Source organism: Cannabis sativa, chromosome 2, assembly GCF_029168945.1.
Source record: "Cannabis sativa cultivar Pink pepper isolate KNU-18-1 chromosome 2, ASM2916894v1, whole genome shotgun sequence".
Classification (NCBI taxonomy): Eukaryota; Viridiplantae; Streptophyta; class Magnoliopsida; order Rosales; family Cannabaceae; genus Cannabis; species Cannabis sativa.
The window spans coordinates 91,493,780-91,515,341 of NC_083602.1; the positions used below are offsets into that span (position 1 = coordinate 91,493,780).

At 31.9% G+C, this 21,562-nt stretch overlaps 1 protein-coding gene across 1 annotated transcript; it reads left to right on the forward strand.

Moving 5' to 3' along the window:
- Positions 1-369: 369 nt before the first annotated feature.
- LOC115719638 (callose synthase 9) lies at positions 370-17,076 on the forward strand. Its single transcript, XM_030648754.2, has 52 exons — positions 370-551; positions 747-951; positions 1,054-1,151; positions 1,405-1,568; positions 1,864-1,960; positions 2,212-2,322; positions 2,416-2,538; positions 3,077-3,166; positions 4,195-4,292; positions 4,405-4,522; positions 4,813-4,938; positions 5,202-5,278; positions 5,347-5,422; positions 5,761-5,883; positions 6,135-6,237; positions 6,331-6,454; positions 6,544-6,733; positions 6,938-6,990; positions 7,107-7,167; positions 7,246-7,327; positions 7,526-7,575; positions 7,811-7,897; positions 8,004-8,089; positions 8,236-8,260; positions 8,914-9,005; positions 9,114-9,195; positions 9,332-9,495; positions 9,596-9,716; positions 9,817-9,914; positions 9,997-10,087; positions 10,174-10,334; positions 10,420-10,529; positions 11,331-11,462; positions 11,590-11,658; positions 11,739-11,916; positions 11,996-12,113; positions 12,596-12,715; positions 12,920-13,035; positions 13,155-13,238; positions 13,325-13,437; positions 13,569-13,621; positions 13,865-14,041; positions 14,400-14,447; positions 14,717-14,875; positions 15,015-15,128; positions 15,230-15,318; positions 15,550-15,708; positions 15,797-15,899; positions 15,994-16,113; positions 16,233-16,283; positions 16,367-16,549; positions 16,636-17,076. The coding sequence occupies exons 2-52, from the start codon at positions 750-752 to the stop codon at positions 16,870-16,872; spliced, it is 5,706 nt and encodes a 1,901-aa protein (XP_030504614.1). The 5' UTR covers positions 370-551; positions 747-749; the 3' UTR covers positions 16,873-17,076.
- Positions 17,077-21,562: the final 4,486 nt, after the last annotated feature.

Below are 21,562 nucleotides of genomic sequence, written 5' to 3' on the forward strand. Positions count from 1 at the left end.
TTGCATTTATTTAAAAAAAAAATCATAACTCGTAGCTACTAATCGGACAATTAAGATCCAACCACGTTTCTAGATCAAACGGCTAACCATTTGCCACGTGTCAACCTTGAAGCTAAAAGTCTTTTATGCCATAAAAACGAATGAATCTTCCTCTTATTAATTTTCTTTCTTCTCCGCGTCTTTCCAGTTACAATGACCAAACTCTCTCTTTCAGTTTCAGCCATTGCCGTGTCTGATCCACCACCGGCTATAACCGGTTAACCCCTCCACCCACCACCGGCTACACCCGGTAAAACCTTTTCTCAATTCAATTTTTCTCATTTTTGAAAATCAAACACCTTTTATTTCTTATTTCCTTCCCTTTTTCTCTTTTTTTCATTATTAATATTATTTATTTATTAAATTAAATGAAAAAGCTTTAAAACAAAAAAGAACAGAGCAAAAAAAGAAGCTGAGTTTTGAAAGAGAGATTCTTCTTCTTCTTCTGAGCTCAAAGACCGATTCCACTCGGTCTCTAGGGTTTTCTTCGCTTTTGTGGTTTATACTTACAGGTACGCCATTTTTGATTTCTTTCTTCATCATCATTTTCTTCTTAGGTTGTTTGAGATTTTCTCATGTATCGAAAATGATTGCAATATATAAATTAAAATGTTTATTGAACCTGTAAACTGTAATTGTTGATTTATGTATATATTTTTTGTAGTTTGATTGAGCGTTTGTAGTAATTGTGATTGTTTCTATTATAGAAAATGTCTCAAGTTGACGAACTATGGGAGCGTTTAGTTCGTGCTGTATTGAAAAGAGAACGGACTGGAAAGGATGCGTATGGGCAACCTGTTGATGGAATTGCTGGAAATGTTCCCTCTTCACTTGCTAATAATGGAGATATTGATGAAATTCTACGTGCTGCTGATGAGATCCAAAATGAGAATCCAAATGTCTCCAGGATATGTATGATTATCTTATTTTGAGTTGTTAAGAAGCTGAATTTGTCAGTTAATAACAGCATTATGATTATCTTGGATTTTTTGTTTTGTGTGTATGTATATACAGTATGTGAACATGCTTATTCTTTGGCTCAAAATTTGGATCCTAATAGTGAAGGAAGAGGAGTTTTACAATTTAAAACTGGATTGATGTCTGTAATTAAGGTATGTATTTAGTTTGAAATGGATTAATTTTCACTGTCTTAGACTGGTCACCACCCGTACCCGTTATGTATTGAAAAACCTCACTTGTGGCGGAAGAATATCGTGATTACAAGATTTTAGCATTTTAAAACACTGAAACATACATCAACCAAAAATAACTCATAGGAAGCAATTTTTTAGTCTCTTATGTTTTGCAGTGTATGAACTTTGACAATAATATTGTTGTATGGACCATATTTTTAATTTTTATTAGCAAAAACTAGCTAAGAGGGAAGGAGGAGTTATAGATAGAAGCCAAGACATTGCTCTTCTGCAAGAGTTCTACAGAGTCTATCGAGAGCAGAATGATGTGGAAAAGTTAAGAGAAGAAGAGTTGAGTTTAAGGGAGGCTGGGGCTTTCAGTGGAAACTTGGGGGAGTAAGTATTTCATCCATTTGAATTCAATTAGATAATGTAATTTAATTCTGTGATCTACTACTATAAAGAGAAAAACATAACTATAGGAATGTGACTTTCGTTTCTCTCCTAATGTTTATTTTTGCCCCAGAATTTATTATTTATTTGAAAACTTTCTTTTAACTAGTAGGAAATGTTTGAGCTGTATCTTTCTCTGTATTTCGGTCTACGCTTTACCTTTTGTTGTTAAAGGTATTTTCTCAGTTTTTCTTTCATGGCCATCATATTGATCTCTTTATTGATTATTTTTTCTCAGGTTGGAGAGAAGGACGGTTAAGAGAAAAAGAGTTTTTGCTACTTTGAAAGTGTTAGGGACAGTCCTTCAGCAGTTGACTGAGGAAATTCCTGATGAGGTTTGTTGTATGTCTTTGTTATCAGTTGTATTTTTGAACATCCGAAATTTTGTGAAGCATTTGTGTTGTACTCCTAACGAAAAATCACGTGAAGCATTAGGAACTATAATTGGGAAAAAATTATTTGATACTTATTTACAGAGGATGGATATGTTTATGCTTGAGTTTCTCCATTGAAAGTTGAAACTAACATAAATGGGACACATTGTATTTAATCTTGCATCTCTCAATTGGTTTGTTTTCTTATGCAGCTGAGACGTGTGATGGAAACTGATGCAGCTATGACGGACAACTTAATTGCTTATAATATTATTCCACTTGATGCTCCTAGCGTAACAAATCGTATTGGATTTTTTCCTGAGGTAATTAGTTTATGTTTCCAATTCAAATATTTGTTTTTTGTGACACCATATAGAGCAAAACATGTATTAATTGAACAAGAAATTTGTGATCAGGTTAAAGCAGCAATCTCAGTGTTAAAATATAGGGGATTGCCAAAATTGCCTGAGGATTTTCCCATCCCAGCTACAAGGAATGCTGATGTTTTCGATTTTCTGCACTACGTTTTTGGATTTCAGGTTCGTACGTCTAGCTCACGTGTTATATTGAATTTATTCATTTCTTTTGTTTGTGCCATAAGTTACATGTGGTTGCTATTATTTCTTTTTTTCTTTCCCCTTCTGTTGCTTTGTTTTCCCCCCTCTTAAAACTTTATTTTTTTGTTGTTCTTCTATATTTATATGGCGGCGAAAGTTTGAATCCTCAGATTTGTTTTGTATGTTCATGCATATATATGTATATATGTACTATGGGGGAGATGAGTTTGTTCTTATTTCTTTTTTGAAACTAAACTTGCTTGAATTAATATGATCGATGAATACAAGGGCTGTGGAATTGCCCATCATTATCACTGATTTATTCTTGTTTTTCCTTTTTTTTACTTCCTATGGCTGCCTATTTTAAGATTGTCTCAAAATGTTTAGGTGGGAAATAATTTCTTGGCTTACAAATTTAGGTGTACAAGACCACATGTTTTGTTCTTTACAAACTCTAAAATCGGTCAATATTATGAGAACCAATGTTTTCTTAATCTAATGCTTGAACTTTATGTGTCAGAAAGACAGTGTTTCTAATCAGCGAGAAAATATTGTTCACCTTCTTGCCAATGAGCAATCACAACTTCGTGTTCTTGAAGAAGCTGAACCTGTAAGTTTCATCGCTTTAATGCTCATAGATGTTTCTCGCTATGCGAGTATGTTCTTGTATTGTTTAGATGTTTGCTAATCATTATGTGGTTTACCTAAATTTTTAATATGTTCCAAATTGTCTTATTATGAAATTCTTAAGTGAGATTTGTGAAATTTATTTGAGATCATGTTGATTTGGTTTGCAACTAGCTATGGAGAGATTTTCTTATTTTTTCAATATTGTAGCTTAGTTTATAATTTGCATAACCTGTGATGTGAGGATGAGTCCTATGCAGAGGTATAATTACATAGTTTATATGATGTTCATGTAATTTGTTGGGAATAGCATAAGCTTTTAAACACTTGACATGTAGTAGAGTAGATTAAATATATTCAAGGTCATTTCTTATTATTATTGTTGCTATGGGTAGCAAAAATTGTCAAGCATTTGGTTTGCTTTTACAAATCAGATTTTCAAGTCTCTTAGGCCACCTACGTAGCAATTTTTACAAGAATAGTCTCCAAATATTGTAGAGTTAGGTGAATAGCCTAGATAAGTATTTATAATGTAGGAAGACCCTCATGGCCATGGGGACCTTTGTCTCATGGACAGGAGGGGCTGTTAAATGAGTATACGCTTAAAGAGCATAGTGAAATAAAGTTGTGATATATCTTATGGGGGTGCTCAAATTTTAGCAAGCCTGAAGAACCTGTCCAACTCATGTAAAAAATTGGGCAAACAACAGGGCTGAAGAGCTGTGTGGCCATTTAAGCGTAGAAACCCGATGCCTGGCCCGATAACAGCCGGGTATTAGTAACCTGTTGGGTCAAATCAACCCAACAGAATTATATATTTTATAAAGGTTCTACAATGTATAAATACATTCTAGCCTTTATAATGTGTTGGAAGAGGTATATTTAAATGAGTATATTAAAAACATTCATTTGACAGTTTTTCCTAAATGAGTATGTTTGGAATCTAAATGCATTGATGCCTTAAATTCATTATATGTTTTTATGCCAATATTTTTCTTGATATTGCTTCAGGAATTGGATGAAGCTGCAGTGCAAAATGTATTCCTGAAGTCCCTTGATAATTATATTAAGTGGTGTAATTACTTGTGCATTCAGCCCGTCTGGAGCAAGTATGTATCTTAAATTGTTTCCTATATTATTCATGATACTACTCAACTTTATTTTATATGTTTACTTGGATTAAGGTGATTAAAACTTGTAAAATATTTGGATGGAATTCAGTTTTGATGTTGTTGTCAAGGAGAAGAAGATACTATTTGTTTCCTTGTACTTTTTGATATGGGGTGAAGCAGCCAACGTCAGATTCATTCCAGAATGCTTGTGCTACATATTTCATCATGTAAGTCAACCGTCAAGCATTCTATGCAATTTCTTGGGAGCATTGAATTGTTTTTTTTTTGTTTCTATGTACTCTTTCTGCTTGTTCTCTCTAATTGAAGTTGAGTGATTTTCTCGTGGTTGTAACAAATTGAAGAATACATGTGGTATTGATTCTGTCCTACCACGGATACTCTCCTGGTTGGAGCATTGAATATATGTGTTTTCAAAAAAAAAACTTGTAGGTTTTGTTTCTTCCTAATAAAGTTTTTCTTTTCTTTCCGTCCTTTGAACAATAATTTTCATGTGCAGATGGCCAGAGAACTAGATGAAATTTTAAGGCATCAGATTGCACAGCCAGCCAATAGTTGCAAGGCTGGGGATGGGGTTTCATTCCTTGATCAAGTTATATTTCCTCTCTATGATGTTATGCAAGCGGTATGTCTTAGCGAACATCTTTTTGTCAAATTAAGCTTAAAAGAAGAAATTTTAAATATTCGTCAAGGATTATCTTGCTTCAAATTCTAATTTATATTTATTAAATATGCATAGTAGTTCGGATTGTGTTTATCTAACTTGGGTGTTGGTATTCCTTGATTGGGACTTTGGCTTTATTGCTAGAAAGTGAAGCAAACATTTTCTTTTCCCTCTTTATTATTTATTTATTTGGTAAAATTGTTCTCATATTTTAAAGTGCACAGGAGACAAAAAGCAATAAAGACGGAAAAGCACCACACTCTGCCTGGCGCAATTATGATGATTTTAATGAGCATTTTTGGTGAGATTTTTGTAGCAATGCCTTTGAGTTATTATTCACATTGTTGGTTCTAACAAGTTTTATTTCAGGTCACTTCATTGTTTTGAACTTGGCTGGCCATGGCGTTTGGGCTCACCCTTTTTCCAAAAGCCAGAACTCTCGAAGGTTGGTTACATTCTCCCTAAGATTGTTGAAGTGATTGACAGTTGTACAACATTTACATGGGCACTGAAAGTTCATTTTAATTTCTTGGTGAAGTGATGATGGAAAAATTTCTTATCTGTTGCTGAGTTCCACAAAACAGATGTTAATTTAAGTACACGGGCATTAAACTTTAGAAGTATTGGTTTATGTTAATTTAAGTACTTTTTGTTTTCGCCATCTGTTGCTGAGCTCCACACAGTTACACCTGGACTTTATTTACTCTATGGTACTGTGTTGACCAATATAAACTAAACCTACTCGTAGATAAGTCCTGCTGATTTTTATTTGTCTTGGTACAGAATATGCTTAAATCGGGCAGAAGTAAACATAGAGGGAAGACTTCTTTCGTGGAGCACCGGACTTTTCTTCATCTCTATCACAGTTTTCATCGCCTATGGATATTCCTTGCGATGATGTTCCAGGTTTACTTATTTACAATTGAATTGTCAATTTTATCCATATCTTATAGTCTTCGTTGTAGCTTCTATTACTAATTAGTCAAACTACATGCTTGAGTCCTTTTTTTTCCTTTGATTTGTATTCTGCATTCTTATACTTTTTATTGTTGTAGTTTAGCTTCTGATATTGTAATCTATATCAGTTAAAATTAATTAACTCTTGGACTTTGGTCTTTTGTGTAATTAATAGTTTTACTTCCTTTCGGGATTGTCAGGGACTTGCTATTATTGCATTCAATGATGAAAACTTTAATGGGAAGACTCTTCGGGAGATTCTCAGTCTTGCTCCAACATTTGTTGTAATGAAATTTTTTGAGAGTATGTCTTTATCTCGTTCAGACAATGCCGCTTTATTTTTATTATCTGGTAAACTAGATCTCTTATACTGTGAAAATTTTCTCTATTCTCTAGGTGTGCTAGATGTTATAATGATGTTTGGGGCGTATTCTACATCACGGAGGCTTGCTGTTGCTCGTATTTTTCTTCGTTTTATCTGGTTCAGTACGGCTTCAGTTGTTGTATCTCTCCTATATGTGTATGCACTCAAATCTCTGTTTTGCCTTTGGTTTGTCTAAACTTAACTCTTTGAGCCAAAGGTAATCTTTATTCCATTTTTTAATTCAGGAAAGCGCTTCAGGAAGAGAGTAGACCAAATGGAAATGGTGTTATATTCAGATTGTACTTGATTGTCATTGGCATTTATGGTGGCATTCAATTTTTCATTAGTTTCATGATGCGAATTCCTGCCTGTCATCGGTTGACTAATCAATGTGATCGCTGGCCTTTAATCCGTTTTGTCAAATGGATGCGCCAGGTTCTTGTCTAATTATAAACACACACACACATATATATATATTATGCAATGAGATTATTCTTTGGAAATACACACAAAATGCAACGGATCATAAAGGAATTTATTTTCAAACCATTAACTCAACCTACAATAATGTTATTGGATGCCCACTATTGATTTAATTTTCATTCTTGCTTTATTAATTAGTATTAATCATTTTTTTAGGAACGGTATTATGTTGGGCGTGGAATGTATGAAAGGACCACTGATTTTATCAAGTAATTATTAATCTTTTTTTTTTTTCCTTTTCTGGATTCTTATAAAATATTCTTATGGATGACTGATCACCTTTAATTTGAATGGAATTTTAATATTTATATTTTAACTTTTGCAGGTATTTGGTGTTTTGGCTTGTGATTCTGAGCGCGAAGTTTTCATTTGCTTATTTTCTACAGGTTAGTCATCATCAATATGTTATTTGGAAGTAATGTATATTCGTTACGTTAATATTGTGAATTCTATTTTTGTTTCAGATCAGGCCACTTGTAAAACCAACTCGAACAGTAGTAAAGATGGATACCATACAATATTCTTGGCATGATTTTGTATCTCAACGTAAGAAGCTAAGCTATTTCATTATGGAAATGTCAAGTGCTTATATCATCTGGTTTTGTTTATATTTATGGTATTTCTATGTTGATGATTGTGGTTTTCCTTGTTTATTATCTGCTGGTTTTTGCATGTTCGAATTTAGAAATTCGTGCTATTTGATCATTTTTATTTATGTGCTCGTACTTATCTTTTTGCTTGCAGATAATCATAATGCTCTGACTGTGGTTAGCTTATGGGCTCCTGTAGTTGCTGTAAGTTGGATCTTCTTCAGGTCTTAATGAAAAAAAGAAGCTATTTATTAAACATGTTAAGACACATTTACTTCAACATAATTGGTAGTCATATTAAATTTAAAGATAAATGAATATGAAAAGAAGAGATTAGATCAACAATCATTATTTGGTGATAATTAAGTAAACTAATTAATCAAAACCATTATAATTATTTTAAAGGATGTTCTTTGGCTTTTCATCTGCTGTGTCACAGATTTATCTCTTAGATATCCATGTGTTCTACACCATCATATCTTCTGTATGGGGCTTTTTGCTTGGGGCCAGAGATCGTCTAGGAGAAGTGAGTAATTTGATCTGATTCATTTGTTTCTGCTTTTGTGATTATTTGTTTTTTTATATGTTTGACCATAACCTTACACCTTCAAAATTTCTGTTGTCATCTCCAGATTAGATCCTTGGAATTAGTTCACAAACTTTTTGAAGAGTTTCCTGAAGCTTTTATGACCACTCTTCATGTACCTCTTTCCAACAGGTTGGATTTTCTCATCAGACCATCTTTCTAATTATTACTATTTTATATTGATGGCAAATTGAACGTATTTTATTGCTCACTTAATTGTGTGAATGTTGTCTTTTGTTCAATTACCATCTAAATGATTTTTTATTTTTATTTTGCAGCACTTCTCAGAATGCGTCCAGTCAGGTAATTTTTACAAAAATAACTACTAGCATTTCATAATTGAAGTTTCTTTACAGCTAGTACTTTTAACTATTATTTTTTTATTTTAAAAAAAGGAAAAAGAAAAAAAGCCAAAAGTGCTCATTTAAAAGGATAAAACTAACTATTTTATAGCTTTGGTTTAATAGTTGTTCTTTTCACTGTATCAATGTTTTATAAAGGAAAATGCGTCCTGAGTCTTTAGTGTGAGAATACTCACACTAGACAATATCTTGCCAATATGGGCTTAACTGATTTATTATGATTTGTGATATGCGAGAGTTAAATAAACTAAGACTGATGGAAGACATCTTGTTATCAAAGAATTGAGGGGATTTTTTTAACAGAAGTATGATATTATAGCTAATTTTGCGACATTTCACTTTCCTTTTCAGGCTTATATTTCTTGTAAAAAAAGGCAACTTTCCTATGTGTTTTGTTTGTATTTTAAAACGACTATACGTAGAGATTTTATTTTTCTTACATGACATTTTCTTTCTTGAAATTGTTGGACAAGCTAGCACAGATTGCATAGAGTTTATTTTACTATTGTTTAGCTTTATGTTATCTTTTCTTTTCACCCCACCTAATCACGGTTCATTTTATAATCTTACGTGTACTGAATTGTTTGTTTGAAGGTTTTTGAGAAGAAGGTTAATGCTGCGCGGTTCTCTCCGTTTTGGAATGAAATCATAGCAAATCTTAGGGAAGAAGATTATTTAACAAACCAGTGAGCACTAGAATTTTGTACCGATTTTTAAGCTCTGCAGGTGCAGGATGTATGTTGCCTTGCCATTATTTTGGGTTCCACTTATTAATTTGAGATTTTTTTCTGCAGAGAAATGGAATTGCTTTTAATGCCTAAAAATACTGGAACTCTCAATTTGGTTCAATGGCCTCTTTTCCTTCTTGCTAGCAAGGTTAATAATGGTCAAATTTATTGTACATAATTCTATGTCTTCATAAGTTAACTGGAAAAAGCATGTCCTGCAATTATGTATTTCAACATCATGTCAAATTGACTGAGCTTAAAATTGCTACTGTATACTTATGTAGATAATTCTCGCCAAGGACATTGCTGTTGATGGTAGAGACTCACAAGATGATGAATTATGGGATAGAATTTCGAGAGACGAATATATGAAGTATGCAGTACAGGAGTGCTTTTATACTCTTAAGCATATCTTGACAACAATATTGCAAGATGAAGGAAAGTTGTGGTAAGTTCCTTTTAAGAGAGACAAACATCTCTCTCTCTCTCTCCATTTATATTCATCCTTCACGGTGTTATATATTACCAATTTGGTTGTTTATTTTCAGGGTTGAAAGGATATATGAGGATATTCAATCAAGCATCGGACAGAGAAATCTGCATTCTGATTTGAACTTAACTAAGCTGCCACTCCTAATAACAAGAGTCACTGCATTAATGGGAATGCTGGTTTGTATTCTTCTCACGTTTTTGGTAGTCTGTTGGTGCAATCATTTACAATAAATGGTTGACTAATCAAGCATTTCACTTTGAATTTGTATATGCACAGAAAGAAGTAGAAACATCTGACCAAGAGAAAGGAGCAGTTAAAGCTGTTCAGGATTTGTACGATGTTGTCCGTCTTGATCTCCTATCTGTTAATATGGGGTATGTTTGTTAAACCTGCAAGTTCTAATTTACTGCAGCGAAGATGCTTTTGGCTTATCCGATCTTTTTTGTTGTCTTTTAGGGAAAACCGTGAAACATATTATTTGGTATCAAAAGCATGGAAGGAAGGCCGCCTCTTCCAGAAAATAAAGTGGCCTAAGGACCCTGAGTTGGTATGTTCATGCATCATTTCGCTATTCCTTTTGTGCTTGTATAATTTGTTGGTGTGAGATATAATGTAATTGTGGACCATATGCAGAGATCCCAGGTCAAAAGGCTCTATTCATTACTAACTATCAAAGATTCTGCCGCAAATGTTCCAAGAAATCTGGAGGCAAGGCGGAGGCTGCAGTTCTTCACAAATTCTCTTTTCATGGAGATGCCTGTTGCTAAGCCCGTTAATGAGATGTTGTCCTTCAGGTAATATGCTTTTTCAGATTTATGCTGTTAGGAATCATACTTCTGCTTACTGATTCTTGCACTAATCGTCCTACATGTCCTGCAGTGTGTTCACGCCATATTATTCTGAGGTTGTGATTTATAGCATGAAAGAACTCTTGGAGAGAAATGAAGATGGGATATCAGTATTGTTTTATCTCCAAAAAATATTCCCAGGTACAATTTCATAGCAAAGTAGCTGACAATATTGTTTTTAAGTGAAGTCTTTGATAGTCTGATTATTGTTAATTTGTTATTAACGTATCCAAATACAATAGAACTGAAAAGCACATAAGAGAAAATCAATTCTGCAAATATTATGTTTGATTAGCTTAGTTTAGGAGAGAATATATCCCAAGATATAAGTCCTAGAGGTCAGGTAACAATCATACTGTAACATCCTATTAAAAAACTTGATAGGAATTGTGGAGCTGAGTCAAGTGTTCGGGAATAAATGGAGAAGTGTTTGAAATGGCGTTCAGTATTGTAAAGTACATGATTGCATTTTGTTAAATAGATATGCTGCTGCAAGAAACTAAGAGGCCTTAGGACATTTGTAGAGATATCATATTCATAAGAGACCTTTATACTTCCAGAAGATGTCTGTTTTTCTTTTCGATTATACCTCAACTGTTGTGGATTTTTAATTCGAGGGTTTCAATATATTTTTCTTTTGTAACACCAATCTCTCCCTTAATGATGTTTCTTGTTTCCTCTGAATAATAAAAATTAGATGTACCTAAGAAGCCCCTAGCATTTCACACTTTTGGTGATCTTTTAGTGGTTTAGCCTTTCATGTTTATGTATTTCTTTTAATCATATGCAACTTAGCCTTTTTTTTGTTCATTTTATTGATCAGTCCCTTCTTGTTTGTGTGTGTCGTATTTCTTTATGTTATCGTTCACGGAAAGAATGAAGTTCTCATATTGAATGTTTGTCCTCTTGACTTTATTAATCTTAAATATATTATGCATGCAGATGAGTGGAGGAATTTTCTTCATCGAATTGGTCGTGATGAAAATGCGCATGAGTCAGAACTAGATACCCCGAATGATATATTGGAACTTCGGCTTTGGGCCTCATACCGTGGTCAAACCTTGGCCAGAACTGGTATACATTCTAAGTTTTGTTCTTGAAAACTTCTTTATGTCAATATTGTTGTTTGTACTTGAAAACTTCTTTTTGTTTTCTCAATGTTGAGTATGCATTCTAAGTTTTGAATATTTATTTTTTGCAGTTCGTGGGATGATGTACTATAGGAAAGCTCTGATGCTTCAGACCTACTTAGAGAGAAAAAGTTCTGGCGGTTAGGATCTTCTTTAATTACATATATATATTTGCAAATTTTATTGCACTATCATTTACTTATCGTAGTGTTAATTTCAGATTTGGAAACTGCAATATCCAATACCGATGAAATTGAGACTCAAGGATTTACGTTATCTCCTGAAGCACGGGCTCAGGCAGACTTAAAGTTTACATATGTAGTAACATGTCAAATATATGGTAAACAGAAAGAAGATCAAAAACCTGAGGCTGCTGACATTGCATTGCTTATGCAAAGGTAAATTCTGGCCCGTCCTATCATTTTTCTGTTTCTGACCCTGTCTGACTAATTATTTTACTGTTGATTCAATTGTTAGAAATGAAGCCCTTCGTGTTGCTTTTATTGATGAGGTTGAAACACTAAAGGATGATGGTAAAGTACAGAGGGAATATTTCTCAAAGCTCGTTAAGGGTGATATCAATGGGAAGGACAAGGTTGGTTGTCTTTATTTTTGTCAAGTAGTATCTGTGGTAGTGTACTGTCTCATTCAATTTTATATCAACAAAGAATTCATATGCTTTTCTTTCGGTTCCCAAGTTCTCCCTTTCTGGTAGATTACTTAGTGGTATATGGTATATAACATAATAATATAGGGATTTATAGGCTGAAAAAGTCTAAATTAACAAATTTGATTTAAAAATGTGAATTCATAACTAATCAAACTGCCATTATGGTTGTGTAATGTCTTGAGAAAATTCCAATGTGAACACTTGCAATAATTTATTAATGTGAAAGGTGCATGAGAAAATTTCCACACTTACAAATTCGATAATGATTTTTATTATACTTATGGTTACTGCTTAGTGCTATTGCAGTTGTTGTTGTTATTTTTGTTGTTAGCATGTCTCTTTACTATATAGGTAACTTTTGAATTTAGATGTTTATTTACTTAGTGTTGACTTGGTCTGTTTTTCAGGAAATTTACTCTATAAAATTGCCTGGAAATCCAAAACTTGGTGAAGGAAAACCCGAGAATCAAAATCATGCAATTGTATTCACTCGTGGAAATGCAGTCCAAACAATTGACATGAATCAGGTGACACCCTTATCCTTTAGGTTCCTTCTGCTGTACGAAAAACTTAAAATGGTTAAACGACAATAATTTAGTACAGTTCTTAACCCTTGTTTGTCAATGGTTCTTCTTCTCAATAGGAAATGTGGCTCTAGTTTTCTCAATGTTTGAATTTATGTGCCATGTTTTCTTCTGCTTCTAATCTATTCAGCTGTTCCTATCTTTTAGGATAACTATTTTGAGGAAGCTTTGAAAATGAGAAACCTGCTTGAAGAATTCCACCGTGATCACGGCATTCGTCCTGCCACAATTCTTGGTGTTAGGGAGCATGTCTTTACTGGAAGGTAAGTTTTGTTTCTTCCTTGCAAACCATATATAAATATATATATATATATATATATATACATATATTTATTTGTTTACTAGTTGCATCATCATAATTGTTCAAATGGTCATGTGGCAGTGTGTCGTCTTTAGCCTCATTCATGTCAAACCAAGAGACAAGCTTTGTAACATTAGGTCAACGTGTTTTATCAACACCTTTGAAGTAAGTACATTTAATTATGCCATTAATTTCATCTGCTTCCTGGATGTTTTGAAGAGTCTAAGATCATTTCTTATTTCTTTTTTCAGGGTCCGTATGCATTATGGACATCCTGATGTTTTTGATAGAGTCTTTCATATAACACGGGGTGGTATCAGCAAGGCCTCTCGTGTCATCAATATTAGTGAAGATATATTCGCAGGTAACTTTATTATATTTGCAAGAGTTCCATTTACAGAGTTTTCCATCTTGAGCAATTTTCTGTAGTTTGTCCTCAAGTGGGGAGAATGAAGTGAATTAAATTTCTAATGTTTATATGGTCTTCAAATGTAGGATTTAATTCAACTCTACGCCAAGGAAATATTACACATCACGAGTATATTCAGGTAAGCTTATTCATTTTCTCAAGTGAAGATGGCAATGTGTCTTTATGGTTAAATGAAGATCTGGCTGGCAGTTTGGAGTTTATAGATACGTGATTTTTTCTCGGTTTTCTAAGGGACTGGGAGAGTTCTTATTTATAGTTTGTGGTTCATTGTTTTGTCCCATATTTATTAGTTTTCTTTTTCTTGATTGATAATACAATTTATGTTTCTTCTAAAAACTAAAATAATAAATAAAAAAAACAGGTTGGCAAGGGACGAGATGTTGGGCTCAATCAAATTGCTCTTTTTGAAGGGAAAGTCGCTGGGGGAAATGGTGAACAAGTTCTTAGTCGTGATGTCTACAGGCTTGGTCAGCAGTTTGATTTCTTCCGGATGATGTCATTCTACTTTACCACAGTTGGATTCTACTTTTGTACAATGGTACGGTGTCTTTTGCTAAAATGGACTGGCTGTGTACTTTGTCATATGGTTTTGTGTAGTTTATATGCATTAAAATATTGGCCTCTAAAGAAGCTGATTGTTGGTGTATTTTTCCCCATGAGGCCCCTCCTTTTTGGTCGAGAAACAGTGTTTTTTTTCTTTCTTTCTTTGGGTGAGAATTAACACTAGAATGTTATAGGTTAAGAATCTGTAGGTTTCTTTCTTGAGGGGAAGATTGAATTTTAGAGATATTCCATTCCTGTGCCTCTTTTAAAGTTCATGTGTTAATGTTCTCCATTTCTGTATCTAGGCAATTAGTCTTACATCTGACTAAGCTGTGTTACTTGTGTTTCTGCAGTTGACAGTGCTGACTGTGTACGTATTTCTCTATGGGAAAGCGTATTTGGTAAGTTGATTTTGCAATTTTCATATTATAATCCGCATTACTATTTATTTTGAGCGTATTTGCTTTAGCTGAAAAGTATTTAAGATGTTCTTATAGAAAAAAAAATAAATAAAGATCATGTAGAAAATCATTCAAGTAATGGTGTGCCACTAGTAGTTATAGATATGATTCGAAAAAATGCTCGATAACTTCACATCTGGAAAATACATTTTTAAGGTTTAAGCTATGTATTCTGCATATCTGATTGTGAGAGATGGTTTTTCTTTCAGGCGCTATCTGGAGTTGGTGAAACAATTCAAGTGAGAGCTCGGATTATGGATAATACCGCTCTTACTACTGCTATGAATACACAATTTCTCTTTCAAATTGGTATCTTTACCGCCGTGCCAATGATCTTAGGCTTCATACTGGAACAAGGCTTTTTAAAGGTAATTTATGTTTTCTGTGGCATACTTTTGTTTTTAAGGGTTTTTTAAGCATGATATTGTGGATTTATTTTCCTATCTGTGATATTATAATTATTATTATTATTATTATTATAACTGAGTTTCCTTATCACTGCTGCAGGCTGTTGTTAGTTTTGTCACAATGCAATTTCAGCTTTGCTCTGTTTTCTTCACATTCTCTCTTGGAACAAGGACACATTACTTTGGCCGGACTATACTTCACGGTGGTGCTAAGGTTTGCTTTATTCGTTTCTTTCAAAGGTCATTTTCCTTTGTAATTATTTTTCGGTGTATTTGTGTATCATGATTGACTTCAATTTGTGTTAATTTTAACAGTACCATGCAACCGGTAGGGGATTCGTGGTCAAGCATATTAAATTTGCAGAAAACTACAGGCTTTATTCCCGGAGTCATTTTGTAAAAGGGTACTACTCCTCTCTCTCTCCCCCCCATATAGGGAAAGTTATTTTTATAGTGTTATGGATTGATATGGTTGTTTCACTATCGAATATGGTGCAGTTAATATAATATTTTGACGATTGAAGTAGAAGGCTGTGTCAAATTTAGTTATTTTGTATTATTGTTGTTGCTTTTAATATTTACCGAGCGAAAATCGTATCGCATTTTTTCATTGATGTGCTTTTTCTTGTCATCAGATTGGAGGTAGTGCTCTTATTGGTGATATACCTTGCATATGGTTACAACGAAGGCGGTATAATATCTTACATTCTTCTATCCGTTAGTAGTTGGTTTATGGCTCTTTCTTGGCTTTTCGCTCCATATTTGTTCAATCCTTCTGGATTCGAATGGCAAAAGTAAGTAACTGCTCTCTTTTTTCTTTACATCAAACTTTGGTGCCACATCGCTTGTTTATATATATAACTCTTTATAATGTTTTTGTAGGGTTGTGGAAGATTTCCGTGATTGGGCGAATTGGCTTCTTTACAGAGGCGGAATCGGTGTTAAAGGAGAAGAAAGCTGGGAAGCCTGGTGGGATGAGGAACTGGTACCATTTCTGATCTCAATTTGATCTTTATTACTTTGCTGTTTTCCCAACCCGATTGCCGGTAATTATGAAAAATGGTTCATTGCTTCCACAGGCACATATTCGGACTTTCAGTGGAAGAGTTGCTGAGACTATTCTTAGTCTAAGGTTCTTTATTTTCCAGTTTGGTGTTGTCTACAAGCTAGATTTGCAAGGAAATAATACATCGCTTTCGGTATAATCTCATTAATTTAACTAATTCTTTAGTTACGTGAACTCTTCTATCCGACTTTTGACGATTCCTTACTTTGATTCATACCAATCTTATTATCCCCATTGTCTTTTGTTTTCTAGATCTACGGCTTTTCATGGATAGTGTTAGCAGTTCTAGTAATTCTTTTCAAGGTACGAGTTTAACTTCAAGGGTTCCAGTAGATAATAATGTATATCGTTACGCTTTAAGACTCATTTCGGTTTGGTTTCAACAGGTGTTCACCTTCAGCCAGAAAATCTCTGTTAATTTCCAGCTCGTTTTGCGGTTCATCCAAGGCATTTCCTTTCTGGTAGCACTCGCTGGTATAACCGTCGCAATCATTTTAACAGATTTGTCAGTTCCAGACATTTTCGCTAGCATCCTTGCATTTGTACCAACCGGATGGGGACTTCTTTCGGTGAGTTTTATAATTCGCTAAACCGTTCTCTTCTCGATTTTATAGCTTTGATTATTAACATTCTTTACCTTCCGACGCACCCCCAGATCGCAGCTGCATGGAAACCTTTGATGAAAAAATTAGGACTGTGGAAGTCAGTTCGCTCCATTGCTCGATTATACGACGCGGGTATGGGAATGATCATATTCATCCCGATTGCATTCTTTTCTTGGTTCCCATTCGTGTCAACATTCCAAACCAGACTCATGTTCAACCAGGCTTTCAGCCGAGGTTTGGAGATCTCTCTCATTCTTGCCGGAAACAACCCCAATTCCGGGATCTGAGACTAATCAATCTCCCCTTTTGTATTGTATTGTTGTAAGTAATGTAATACACATTCTAATTTTGCCAATTTCTTATCGAATTTTTTCGTTTGTCTAATTTTTTTTAAATTGTTTGAGAGAGGCATAGCTTAGAAGCATTTGTGAAATAGAAGTATAGCACAGCAGCTTTTTAGTGTTATAAAATTTACCATTTCCATTTCCTTATTTATGTTTTCCTTTTCTTTCTTTTTTTTTAATTGGTAGATTTAGTGATAGATTTAGATTCATGGAATCACATTCTTTTATTTGAAAATTAATTATTGCTTCTTCTGTTTCAGTTCAATTCAAAGTATTGTGAAAGTTTCTTTTTATTATTTTGATGAAAATTTGAACCAATAATTGTGAATGATTTTCTTCTCTTCTTTTTTCGTTTTGAGAATGACGTTTCTCCTAATATAATTATAAAATATAAAGAGATAAAAGAGATGATATGCCCATTTTCTCCATCACGAAAATTTTAATGAAACTTGGAAATTGAAACTATTCACGTGTCTTCACAACAAATATTTATAGGGACTAAATTAATCTATAAATTTTAGAACAAGATTTGGACATTAAGATTTTAGAACCAAATATGATTGTGGGTTCTGAAAAAATTGGTCCCATATTTATTAATTAATTAGGTTCACGTGTAGGGTGCCTTCCAACCTAATTATTTTTCCTTTTTTGACATGTAAATCGTTTGTTTAATTAATTAGGTAAGCTTAGTTGATATCAATTTAATATTTTTGTATTGAGCATTGCTATTAGGCACCAGTGGTGTCTAGCACCCTCTTGACATGTCGCGTTGCGATTGGTTAGCGATACTCCTTAAAAGCTATTATATTAAATTATAGGGTTTTTTTTATAAATATGGCTTTTTTGTAAGTGGTTTAGAAATATATGGAGAAATAAAAAAATTTTATAAAATCTGGAAAAATAAATAAAAAATTTAAAATATGGAAATAACTAATTAATATATATAATCTCTCTCAACTAATGATTTGGCAAGTAGAGAACCCCTATTTTTTCCATTGTTTTGCTTAAGCCAAGATTTTCTCCTTTGTTTTTTTTTTTTTAGCAACAATCAAATTCTTTTTTTATTGAAAAAATTAGTAATAGTCTAATTTTTTGTTTGACACCCAATAACAAATTTCTAAAGTTTTTTTTATAACTTTTAATATTCTACACAAATATTTATGATGTTTTGTCATTGATCTTAACTTTTTTTATTTTTATTTTTAAATTTGGATTTTAAGTTTGCTAGTGCCACACATAATGAAATAACATATATATTTAGCTATTTACCCTAATTAATATGAAGAAAAAAATAGAATGTTAATTTTCAATATATTAAAAAAAAAAAAAAAGTAACCTAGTAGTCATATAAGTGATACTTTTTAAGACCATATAGTTAATTTGGAACCTTAAAAAAAGCAATAACAAAAAAAAAACATAGTAAAAAAACGTAAAAAAAAAAATATCCTGATACTTTTTGGACACTATAAAAGTAACTATAAAAGTAACCTCGAACAATTACCAAAGATAAAGATAAAAGTAACCTAGTACTTATTTTAATATTATTAAAGTAACCTAAACATGTACATGCATAACAAATAGTAACCTAGTACTTTCGAATGCCATGAAAACTAACATGTAGCAGAAACAACATCACAAAGTAACCCTATACTTTTTTAATACCACTGCCATTACACGTATAACCTATTGGCAACATCAAAAAGTAACATAATACTTTTTTAACACCACTACTATTACACATGCAACTTATTGGCAACATCAAAAAGTAACTCGATGATTCTAAAGTAACCTGGTACCTAGAATATTGAATTTAGTTGTGTGCTACATTTTGACTGATTTTAATGCAAACATAACATTTTTTTTTTTCCTTTTTGTCTTTTATTATATTTTTGAAAGTAACTTGGTACTTGAAATATTAAATTTTCTTGTTATTCTATATTTTTTTTTACACATGTAACCTATTAATAACATCAAAAAGTAACCTGATATTTTCTAAAGTAACTTGGTACCTGGAATATTGAATTTTGTTAGTAGCTTAATTTTCCATCTTTTGTCTTTTATTTTGCTTTCTAGAGTAATTTGGTACCTAAAATATGAAATTTTGTTGATGTGCTACATTTTTTACACATATGTAACCTATTCGCAACATCAAAAAGTAACCCAATATTTTTTAAAATAATTCGATACTTGAAATATTAAATTTGGTTGATGTGTTATATTTCTTACACATGTAACCTATTGACAAATCAAAAGTAACCTGATGTTTGCTAAAGTAACCTGGAACCTTAAATATTAAATTAGATTTAGTGCAAAAGTAACATGTTTTTTTGTTTTTGTCTTTTTGTCTTTTATCCTGCCTTCTAAAGTAACTTGGTACCTAAGAATTCAAATAAAATATCATTGCATTCCTTTATAAAATATAATATCAAAATGTTAATTTATATTTAAATAAATAAAAAAATACTTTGTAATAATTAAGTCAAAAATAAAATAAACCTTCTACATATATTAATAAATAGATTTCTTTAAAGAAAAAATAAAATAAAAATTTAAGTTAAGAAAGAATGATTATGTAGAGTTAAAATAAATAAAATAATTATAATATAAAAATAATATAAATGTATATATATTAATGATTTGCTTTAAAAAATATTAAAAATCTCTAAACATAGGTTAATAAAATGAAAATGTGGCTTTATTTAATAAAAACTTAAAAATATGGAAATTTTTTTCCATACAACTAACTTAAATTGTAAAAAAGCCATAAGTTAAGTAAATCTCTAATTTTTCCATATTTATGAAATCTAAGGAAAAAATACCATATTCTGCGTAATTTCCTCTAAATTATATGGGACCCGATACTTAGTTGGACCAATAACGATATTGACACGTAGGAGGGTGCTAAACACCACTGGTGCCCTTTAGCATTTCTCTTTTGTATTTTATATTTAATTATAACCATGAACTCTTTCGGTTTAGGTGAATGTTTTATTTTAATTTTTTTTTTATAGTTTTAAGATATTTTATTTTTTTTTTTTGTGTGTGAAATTCGAAATAATTTATAATATAAAAAGCAGTGTTTTATCTTTTGTACATGTGCAATAAACTGTTTAAATTTTCTTTTTAGCTTATTTATTTTTGAATTTCATAAAATTAGACCAAAAAATTATCTTAAATGCTCAAACAGAGTTTTATCGGCTATATCTCTAAAAAAACAGTTTTCAAACATAAATTTTCCTAATTGTTTTATACAAAAATTAATTTGAAAGACATTATTAGTACCACTCAATAGAGTATATAAACTACGTGTTGTGTGGTATAGTAGTAGGAATATTTTTACGGCCTCCTTCATTGTTTGGGTTAAGAGTTTAAATTTCACCACAATCCTTCATGGAAAGGATTATACTTGGCCTTAGATGAAAGATGAGGTATAAAACCCCTATAACTCACACGTGATCCCTTAAATTATCTGAACTACTGAAACTATGGAAAAATAATCTACATGATTCTTTTTTTCTAGCAAAAAAATAGTTAAATAAAAAAACGTTAGTATTGTCTTTGACTCCATTGTTTTCCACCTAATTTAAATTATTGTCCATAAACATTATTCATATTCACAGTTAGTAACAGTTATGGAAAATGGCATTCTGGCTACAATTACTTCCTATATTTAATACTGGCCACAACTGGCTATGTCAAGATGGTACTAACATCATCATGTAATTTTTTTATTAAATTAATAAACACACTTATTTTGCATTAAGTGTCATAATGATCGCATGTAATTTTATATCTGCATTTCACTCAAATGTAGTGTTAAGATATTACTTTTATACATAAAAGAAAAAAGAAAAAGATATATTTTGTTATTTTAAAGCCATTTTAAAACTTTATTTATATTTTATTCATATTATTGGTTGTTTTTACAATGTATCTCTCTAAAAATTGGTTGAACTAATACATTCATTTCTATTTCGACATTTATAAAAAGTTTTAATTAATTTTTTTTTTTGTATAATTGTATATGTTATAGTTATATAAGAAATTTTATTTGAATTTTGTTATCAATTTTTAAATTGTTTCGAATTTTTTAAACTTTTCAAAAATATCTTATATAATAACAAAGACCATAAAAAATTAGACTAAAATATAAAACTAATATGGATACACCACTTAAAAAGGGGTATATTCTAAAATTTTCCTTTTATTTAGTTATTTATTAAAAAAATCATTATTTATTCAAATAACAGTAAATAAAAGATGAAAAAGTAGGATAAGTTTAAAATTAATTAAAAATATTTAAAACATGTATATAATATTTTTATAAATGCTAAGACTGCTTTAGTAGACAATAAATAATATTATTTTATTTAAAAATAATATATTGTATTAATTATTACGATTAAAAATTTTAATATAATATAAATAGTTTGTATTAGCTTATATTATAATATTTACAAAGGAGGCAGAGTTAACCCCAATTTTTGATTCAAATTTAGGGACCTAGACCTGGACGCAGACCTGAATTTCGGTTCCGAACCGAACCCAGACAGGACTCGATCCGACCCGAACCCCAAATTCGAACTCGATACCCAACCCGAACGCAAGACTTGAGACTCAAACCTAAACCCCG

What these genes read in the sequence shown, in the direction of transcription:
- LOC115719638 (XM_030648754.2), top strand. Translation starts at nt 750, where the DNA reads ATGTCTCAAGTTGACGAACTATGGGAGCGTTTAGTTCGTGCTGTATTG. An exon ending in TTCTTGAAGAAGCTGAACCT is followed by an intron (nt 3,167 to 4,194) that starts GTAAGTTTCATC and finishes ATATTGCTTCAG; the next exon opens with GAATTGGATGAAGCTGCAGT. An exon ending in CATTTGCTTATTTTCTACAG is followed by an intron (nt 7,168 to 7,245) that starts GTTAGTCATCAT and finishes TTTTTGTTTCAG; the next exon opens with ATCAGGCCACTTGTAAAACC.